This window comes from Sciurus carolinensis, chromosome 7 (genome assembly GCF_902686445.1).
Source record: "Sciurus carolinensis chromosome 7, mSciCar1.2, whole genome shotgun sequence".
NCBI lineage: Eukaryota > Metazoa > Chordata > Mammalia > Rodentia > Sciuridae > Sciurus > Sciurus carolinensis.
The window spans coordinates 49,937,943-49,947,099 of record NC_062219.1 but is presented as its reverse complement, the minus strand read 5'-3'; the positions used below and the strand labels follow the sequence as shown (position 1 = coordinate 49,947,099).

Here is a 9,157-nt window from a genome sequence, read left to right as displayed (position 1 = left end):
GAGCTCTGTTCACCGCTCTGCCATCAGAGCAATCTGGCAACTTTCCTGGGCCTATTGCTTCATCTGGTAAATGAGAGAAAGAAGTCAGACGATAGAGTTCACTTCAACTAGATGATGTACAAAAGATAAGCTCCGTGAGCCTAGGAACTGCCTCTGTCTTGTTCACTGGTATGAAAAGCCCGATATCAGCGTGTTCAGCACACAGTAGGCCCTCAGGATCTTATGAATTGATCCGTAAAATTCTTCTCAAGTGTTAAGATCTTACGGAAAAACGTATTTAAGATTTCCTAAATAAATTGTTGGTTTTCTAGAGAAAACCATATACAGATTATTGTCATCTTGGAAATATGCTACGTGGGGGTAAAGAGAGTACGACTAAGGAATAAAATGCCTGTTTCTTCCTAATGAGTTGGTTTCAGACGCCAATTTTATATTTTCGCTCTGACCTCTTGGGTTCTTTAATCATATTTATACAAACGCCTTTGGCGATTTACTTGAAACCTTTAACTCTGCAAGTGAGGACGCCCAACTCCTCACTTGTAGTACAACTCCCTACCGGTTCCAGTTTTGTTGGCGTTCCTACCCTGCCAACTTGTAGTTCAGAAGAAGAGCGCTCTCTTCCCATTTGCCAGCCCTACTTCCCTCTCCCAACCTCCGCGTACACCTCCTTCCCGATCAGTGGAAGGTTTGCCTCGGTGGGCCTGGCTCTGAGAGAGGTTGGGAGAAGGAGACCCGGCGCCCAGCGCTCTCCAGCAGCTCCCCACACTCCCTCCCCAGGCCAGTTACTGGGGACATCGACTTTCCAACTATGCTGAAAATGCACTTTCATATCGAAAGCAAATCATCTCCTCCACAGTAAACTAGGGACCGCTAGTGAATATGTGTGTTTACACTTGCTTTCTTGCCCCGGAGCTGCTGAGGGAATTGATTGGTTCGCTCGCGCCCCTGACTCTCCGGGAGGCCAAGCCCCCCTCTCGCCCCGCCCGGACCCCGCCCCCTCGCGCGGCCATCTGCTTGGCAGTCTGTCCCCCAGTCTCTCACCCGGCCCCTTTTACCCCTCCATTACTCTGCCACCTCCTCTTCTCCCTTACCGCCCCCATCCCTGGCGCCGGCTCCGCCCCTTCCCCCTCCCCCCCGCCCCAGGCTCAGAATCTCCCCCGGCCGTTGCCCGGGAAACGAGCCGATACCAGGCAAATAGGCATTCGAGAAAGAAAAGGGGGGAAAGCTACTCGGCATCCTGGTAACAAAGGAGCAATAAAAGCAGCCCCCAAATGGAGACTAAGGACGCGTCTGGGAGAAAATTCGAAAGCGAGCTAGCAATCACCCCAACTTAAAACGGGGAGGGGGATGGAGAGGAAGGGGCACGTTTCACGTTGGGGGAGGGGGGCAATGAACAACCTTAAATGAGCATTTGGGAATCTCTTGGATGGTGGCTTTTCAAGTTGGAACTCTGCTAATACACGGGATTCGAGTCCATCCTGGCGGCTGGGGACTTGGGCCAAGCCAGCAGGCTCCCTTAAGGGTGATGATAACACGTTTGTTGGCAAGATGCATTTCTACGGAAACGTCTCTACATCTGTTCTTTGGAATATGACTTCGTGATTGAATAAAGCACCTGAAGGAACTGGACTGAGAAAATGAAGCTTCACGTAAAGATGTTCAGCTTGGTTATTTTTTTAAAAGCAACACTTGAACAAAGACTTATTGGCTAAAACCAACTGTCTTTTTCACCGAGAGTGTGACCTATTTCCCTACAATGAGCAGAAAATAAAGCTGTTTGAGAATTCAGAGCCAGCATCCAGAGAAATGAACCATTCCCTCGACTGCTTCTCACTTCCATAAGGGAAAGTTCATTCACATTACAGGATCACTAAATGTAAACGAGAATAGATGGTTTGGCTTTTTCATGAGCAAAAATGTGTGTGGTAGAGGAATACTTTTTAGGCTGTGTCCTGGAGCCCCACCTCCACTGTCCAGATACGTTAAATCAGTGCCTTTCACACACTAATAGCGTCTGGTGCCCGGCGAGTGTAGAGGCCAAGGGAGGTATCCTGTGCGTTCCATTATGAAGCTTTTCCTTTCGCCCAATTTAGACTTGGAGCGCCCAAGGTTCTTCTCGCTGTCTCTCAGAATGCAGGCAATTTCTTCTTAGAATTTTATTCCGGTTATTTAGAATTTCATCGCTGCTGCCTGCCTCCGTTCCTTCCAGGAGCACACCCTCTATCGTTCACACACACACACACACACACACACACACACACACACAACGTTCTAAAAGGAGAGTCCCTTCGATGTTGGCAGTAGGCTGAAAACGACCCATATTGACGCGAATAGCAGCATCCCAACTGTAAATATGGATTTATGTACTAGGGGCTGGGTCTTACCTCACCACAGAGGAAAATTAACTGTATCATTTCATAAAATGATCATAATGCAAGCAGTTTCGATCTTCTGTAAATGGCCCTTAATTTATATGGTGAAAAGTAATCACTAATTGGGAATGACCAGAAAGATGAATTTGATGAGCTCCGAAGGCCAGTCTCAAAATATTTTATTTCATGCCAACGTGGGAGAGGGAAGGGAGTGTGGCTTCGGCTCTTTGCTGCTTTTGCATTTTCCACATCTGGCCTACAGACCTAATTCCAACTCGCGATCTCGTTTGATGAAATTCGATCGTCGTGGTTTAAATACCTTTCAATGTGGGACGATTTAACAATTGCTGCAGTTAAAAAAAACAAACCCTAAGCGCTATCTGTGAAACCCATATGGAACGCGGAGAAGGAAAACATGCTGCAAACACACAAATGCTACCCATTGTCTTTAACACTCGCACACACATACATATACATAAACACACGGGAAAGGTGGGGGAGGGGAAGGAGTGGAGAGAGACAGACACGGATATAGACCGACAAGAGTCAGTGCTAGTCAAGTTAACGCTTTCTCCGCCCCCATCCACAAGTACCCCCCTCCCGCGTTAATTAATTCCAAACAAAGCAAGCCAATCAAGGGATGCATTATTATTTTCAAGCAGAGGGAGGCGAGAGGCATGTATTTTTTAATTGATTTATTTATTTGGAGGACATTAATTCTCGGTCTGAAGCTGATTTTCAAACCGTTTGCAAAGCGCGGCTCCATTGTTCGCCGGGCGCGCAAGCCCCGCCCCCTGCTTTGTGTGCGGCGCGCGGATTGGCCGGCGCGCACGGGGGCCGCGTCAGCGCCCGCGAGCCCATTCATCTGTGCACTTGGGCGTTGGACCCCGCATCTTATTAGCAACCAGGGAGATTTCTCCATTTTCCTCTTGTCTACAGTGCGGCTACAAATCTGGGATTTTTTTTTTTATTACTTCTTTAAAAAAAAAAAAAAACTACACTTGGGCTCCTTTTTTGTGCTCGACTTTTCCACCTTTTTTCCTCCCTCCTGCGCTGCTGCTTTTTGATCTCTTCGACTAAATTTTTTTTATCGGAGTATATTTAATCGGTTCTGTTCTGTCCTCCTCACCACCCCCACCCCCTCCCTCCGGTGTGTGTGCCGCTGCTGCCGTTGCCGCTGCTGCCGCCGCTGTTGCTGCTCGTCCCGTCGTTACACCAACCCAAGGCTCTTTGTTTCCCCTCTTGGATCTGTTGAGTTTCTTTGTTGAAGAAGCCAGCATGGGTGCCCAGTTCTCCAAGACCGCAGCGAAGGGAGAAGCCGCCGCGGAGAGGCCCGGGGAGGCGGCTGTGGCCTCCTCGCCTTCCAAAGCAAATGGGCAGGTAAATTCTACCTGTAGTTCTGGTCATTTCTTTGGTGTCTCTCTCTAGTCTCGAAGCTTCCCTTCCTTCTGTTCGCGCCCGAGGCTCATTCGGTGAAGAGCGTGGCCGGATTCTAGTCTGAAAGTTGAATGGAAAAGGATAGCCTAAATTGTCAATTTTTCATGAAGGGGTATCTCCACCCTCCTACCCAAAAGAAGTGGTTTCAGAGAATGCTGGTGAATTCTTGAGTAGATGGGGAGAAAAGAGTGATAAATCGTCTAAAATGGCGTGGTTGGGGGAATGGCAGAACGTGACGAGCTAGATGCTCCCCCTTAAGCCAGGTTGCATTTGTATTTGGGGGCACAATGGTATTCGGGTGGCTTTCGTGTTTGTTGTTGAGACTGGGTCGCCTTCGAGATATCTGAACTGGTGGTGGTGGTGGTGGTGTGTGTGTGTGAGAGAGAGAGAGAGAGAGAGAAGGGGGGGCGTAAGTGAGGATGGCGTTGGAAAAAGGCAAAAAGGCAAGGGTTGTCTTATTGTATACTGAGGCGTCGTGCCCTGGGTTCTTGGAGAGGTTGCTGACCCTAACTGTACAGAAGGCTTTCGGTAGATTTCGGTGGGGCATTCCCACTGTCTGAATCTTATTTGTAGCTGTCTTTGGAATTACACACCCATCTGACTTCCAAACGCTATCCCTGGGGTGGGAACATTCGGTGGATCTTTTAAGAACCTCTCCAGATGGTTTGTACGTTTTGGTTTGGATTGTTCGTATGCGTGGCGCTTCGGCCACCCGCGAGGGCCCGCCCCAGCGCTGCCGGGACCCAAGCAGATAGCCACGGTTGGGTGGGCTCGAGAGGTCGGCCATGGGTGGCTGCTTCACAAACACTGGGCACCACGCCTCTTTTCCTAGAGCGGAGACCGTGTTGCTTCGCCTGCTCTAACCTACTGGGTAAAGACGTACTCTGCCAATTGCTTTAAACCCGTTAAAAATGCAAAATGAACTGCCCTGGCTTTGCAGAATCATGGGCGAAGGTGGGTGTGGAAGCAGAGGCGAGACCTCAGAAATAATGGGTTTTCCCCACCCTTGTGGGTTTCAGCCCTACCAGGAGGCTGGGAGCCACCTGAGCTTTGTTTGCGGACTCTTGGGCTGCACGATCCCGGCTCGGGGGCGCCTCGGCCTGCGGGCAGGGCCCGACTGGGCAGGGCGGGGTGGCCGGGCGGCCCCGCCCCTCGTCGCCCGCCTGCGCCCAGCTCCGAGAGATGGAGGCGCAGCGCCCTCTGCCGTTCGCAAGGCCAAGGGCGCGTGCAGTGCCTTAGAGCACGCAGAGCCGGCGCTTCTGGCTGGAGTTGCTGTGATCCCCTGGGGCGTTCTCGGTGTTTGGACGAGGCCTCTAGGGTTTAGGGCGAAAAGCGGATGTTGGACCTAGGCGCAGACCACCAGCCCTGGCTGTGCGCCTTCTTTCAAAGGACATTTGCTGTATCGAGCATTACTGGCTCCTTTTACAAAACCCGTGGGGCGAGGGCTGGAATAGTTATCCTTTCGCCTTCCACATTTCGGGCTTGATCCTTGGGACGTCTGCTGGATGTCGGGGCTCCTGCTGTGCTTTTAGGGCTCCCCAAATGGCGCTGACCCATTTCTTCGTCGGGGGGACTCTTGGCCGGGCCCCAACCCCGCCTCCCCATAACTGCGGGACTGAGGGACTCTGGAGCCAGAGATGCCCTAGGGAAACTGGTCTCTCCCGGCCAGGGGTGGGCACAGGAACAGGGCTGCCCGGGCCGCTTCAGTGACGCTCCCGCTTTCTCTGCCCCGCAGGAGAATGGCCACGTGAAAGTAAACGGGGACGCTTCGCCCGCAGCTGCGGAGCCGGGCGCCAAGGAGGAGCTGCAGGCCAACGGCAGCGCTCCGGCCGCGGACAAGGAGGAGCCCGCGGCCGCCGGGAGCGGGGCTGCGTCCCCTGCCCCGGCGGAGAAAGACGAGCCCGCCGCCGCCGCCCCCGAGGCGGGGGCCGGCCCCGCCGAGAAGGAGGTCTCCGCGGAAGGCGAGGCCGCTGAGCCCGGCTCGCCCACGGCCGCCGAGGGGGAGGCCGCGTCGGCCGCGTCCTCGACGTCTTCACCCAAAGCCGAGGACGGGGCCACACCCTCGCCCAGCAACGAGACCCCGAAAAAAAAAAAGAAGCGCTTTTCCTTCAAGAAGTCTTTCAAGCTGAGTGGCTTCTCCTTCAAGAAGAACAAGAAGGAGGCGGGAGAGGGCGGTGAGGCCGAGGGCGCAGCCAGTGCCACCTCCGAGGGCGGCAAGGACGAGGCCGCCGGGGGCGCCGCTGCAGCCGCCGCCGAGGCGGGCGCTGCCCCCGGGGAGCAGGCGGTGGCGCCGAGCGAGGAGGCCCCCGCGGGCGAGGAGGGGGCGGCAGGTGGCGACCCGCAGGAGGCCAAGCCAGAGGAGGCCGCCGTCGCGCCAGAGAAGCCATCCGCCTGCGAGGAGCCCAAGGCCGCAGAGGAGCCCAAGGCCGAAGAGAAGGCGGAGGAGGCTGGGGCCAGCGCTGCCGCCTGCGAGGCGCCCTCCGCCGCTGGGCCCGGCGCGCCCCCAGAGCAGGAGGCGGCGCCCGCGGAGGAGCCCGCGGCCGCCTGCGCCTCTTCTGCCTGCGCAGCCCCATCACAGGAGGCGCAGCCCGAGTGCAGTCCAGAAGCGCCCCCGGCAGAGGCGGCAGAGTAAAAGGGCAGGAGGTTATGAGATAATCGAAGAACTTTTCTCCCCCGTTTGTTTGTTGGAGTGGTGCCAGGTACTGGTTTTGGAGAACTTGTCTACAACCAGGGATTGATTTTAAAGCTGTCTTTTCTTTCTCTCTCTCTCTTTTTTTTTAACTTTTTTTTAGCAGCGATTTTTTCCCCCTTTCCCCACAGATCCCATCTCAAATCATTCTGTTACCACCATTCCAACTGGTCGAGGAGAACTTAAAACACCTTCCTCTGCCTTGTTTCTTTTTTCTTTTTTCTTTTTTGCATCAGTATTAATGTTTTTTGCATACTTTGCATCTTTATTCAAAAATGTAAACTTTCTTTGTCAATCTATGGACATGCCCATATATGAAGGAGATGGGTGGGTCAAAAAGGGATATCAAATGAAGTGATAGGGGCCACAATAGAGAAAACAAAGTGGTGCATGACATTGCCAAGATAATGTGCCACTAGAAATGATGTGTAAAGGCTTAGTCTTTTTTTTTTTTTTTTTAAAGAAAAGTTATTACGATGTATTTTGTGAGGCAGGTTTACAACACTACAAGTCTTGATTAAGAAGGAAAGAAAAAAACACCGATACCCAGATTTTAAAAAAAAAGATCATAGTCTTAGGAGTTCATTTAAACCATAGGAACTTTTCACTTATCTCATGTTAGCTGTACCAGTCAGTGATTAAGTAGAACTACAAGTTGTATAGGCTTTATTGTTTATTGCTGGTTTATGACCTTAATAAAGTGTAATTATGTATTACCAGCAGGGTGTTTTTAACTGTGACTATTGTATAAAAACAAATCTTGATATCCAGAAGCACATGAAGTTTGCAACTTTCCACCCTGCCCATTTTTGTAAAACTGCAGTCATCTTGGACCTTTTAAACACAAATTTTAAACTCAACCAAGCTGTGATAAGTGGAATGGTTACTGTTTATACTGTGGTATGTTTTTGATTACAGCAGACAATGCTTTCTTTTCCAGTTGTCTTTGAGAATAAAGGAAAAAAAAAAACTTCAGATGCAATGGTTTTGTGTAGCATCTTGTCTATCATGTTTTGTAAATACTGGAGAAGCTTTGACCAATTTGACTTAGAGATGGAATGTAACTTTGCTTACAAAAATTGCTATTAAACTCCTGCTTAAGGTGTTCTAATTTTCTGTGAGCACACTAAAAGCGAAAAATAAATGTGAATAAAATGTACAAATTTGTTGTGTTTCTTTATGTTCTGATAATACTGAGGCTTCTAGGATGTTCTGATGATACTGAGACTTCTAGGTCTTATAATTTTTAAAAAGATTTTGCATGCCATCAAGAGTAAATTTGGTTGTGATTTTTAATCTGAAGTTTTTCAAGCTCTGAAATCCATAATCAGCAGTGTCTGATTACATATATAAGAAGATCTTATAACATTCCATGTTCAATCTGTTACCACTTATCTGCATTTAGTTTTCATTTAAAAATTGAACATAACTTTTTATTGTAGCTATATAGCATGTCAGATTAAGTCATTTAGAACAAAAGTGGTGTGACCCTAAGACTATTTAAATGTCTTATGAGAATATTTCATAAAACCATTTTCTTGTCATACAGGTCCAGAAACTTAAATTTTATAAAATGAGTGAATCTATTGAATCAACCACAGTTGGGTCATGAAAAGTGGCCAAATGTGTTTCAAAAGTTGATGGTGTATTACCTGCCATTGTAATTGCTTAGCAGTTGGCTAATTTCCAAATTATTGCTTAGATTATGTTGTACCTTAAGAAAACAGGCTTATGTAATGAAGTAATGGTGTCAAATGGACAACATTGTCAGTTTATGGGCCTTTAGCATAGTTGCAACCATTTTTTTTTTTTTTTTTTTTTTTTTACAAAATGAAAGTGTATTAGCAGCTTATTATTCAAAAGAAATGATACTCTTTATGTATTAATTCTTCCTAGTTTACCTCTCTGCTCTTCGGCACTCCATAACTGGATATTTTTTCCTTCACTGGACCCTATACTGAATTAAATTTTAATATTTATCAAATACCATTGCTTTTTTAAATGCAGAATTGTTCATACACAGCTGTTCTGCTGGTTTTGGGCAGTTCACAGTGTTAGGGTTCATGAAAAGCCAGTGAACTGCAATTGTTAACACCTGAATGCCAAAATCTTAATAGGAAAATAACAAATTAGCTTTTTGATATGCTCTTTTAATTGGAATAATGGGTCAAAAATAATGGTTCATGACTTCTCTGTACTAAACACCCTCCCCACTAATAAAGTCAAGTAACATTTGGAAGGGTGTATATTTTTAGGATTTCTTGATCTTGGAGGATGTTTGTAAGTTAAAAATCAAATCTGGTAACCAAAGGACTGATTTATGGGTCTTTCCCACCTTAACCAACTTTTTTGCAAATACCTAGTTGGCCAAGTACAGTGCCTGGCATGTAGTAGGACTCAGTTAAAAAAAAAAAAAAAAGGATTTAAAAAAATAACTCCCAAAGTGAGTTGTCAAAAATACTGTGTAGAAACTATTATATATTGCTAGGTTTGTTCTTTTAACCGCTGGGATTTATTAAGATGCATTATTTTGATTTTAATCACTGCCTAAAACACTTTGGGTGGTATTGATGGAGCGATGGATTTTCCTCCAAGTGATTAAATGAAATTTGACATATCTTTTCATCCAAAGTTTTGTACATCATGTTGTTTTCTAATG

General features: G+C 48.1%; 1 protein-coding gene across 1 annotated transcript; it reads left to right on the top strand.

Moving 5' to 3' along the window:
• The first annotated feature begins 3,251 nt into the window (after window positions 1–3,251).
• On the top strand, window positions 3,252–8,941 carry Marcks (myristoylated alanine rich protein kinase C substrate). Its single transcript, XM_047558991.1, has 2 exons — window positions 3,252–3,752; window positions 5,545–8,941. Exons 1-2 carry the CDS (start codon window positions 3,651–3,653, stop codon window positions 6,439–6,441), a joined length of 999 nt encoding a protein of 332 aa, XP_047414947.1. The 5' UTR covers window positions 3,252–3,650; the 3' UTR covers window positions 6,442–8,941.
• The last annotated feature ends 216 nt before the right edge of the window (window positions 8,942–9,157 follow it).

What these genes read in the sequence shown, in the direction of transcription:
- Marcks (XM_047558991.1), top strand. Translation starts at nt 3,651, where the DNA reads ATGGGTGCCCAGTTCTCCAAGACCGCAGCGAAGGGAGAAGCCGCCGCG. An exon ending in CTTCCAAAGCAAATGGGCAG is followed by an intron (nt 3,753 to 5,544) that starts GTAAATTCTACC and finishes TCTGCCCCGCAG; the next exon opens with GAGAATGGCCACGTGAAAGT.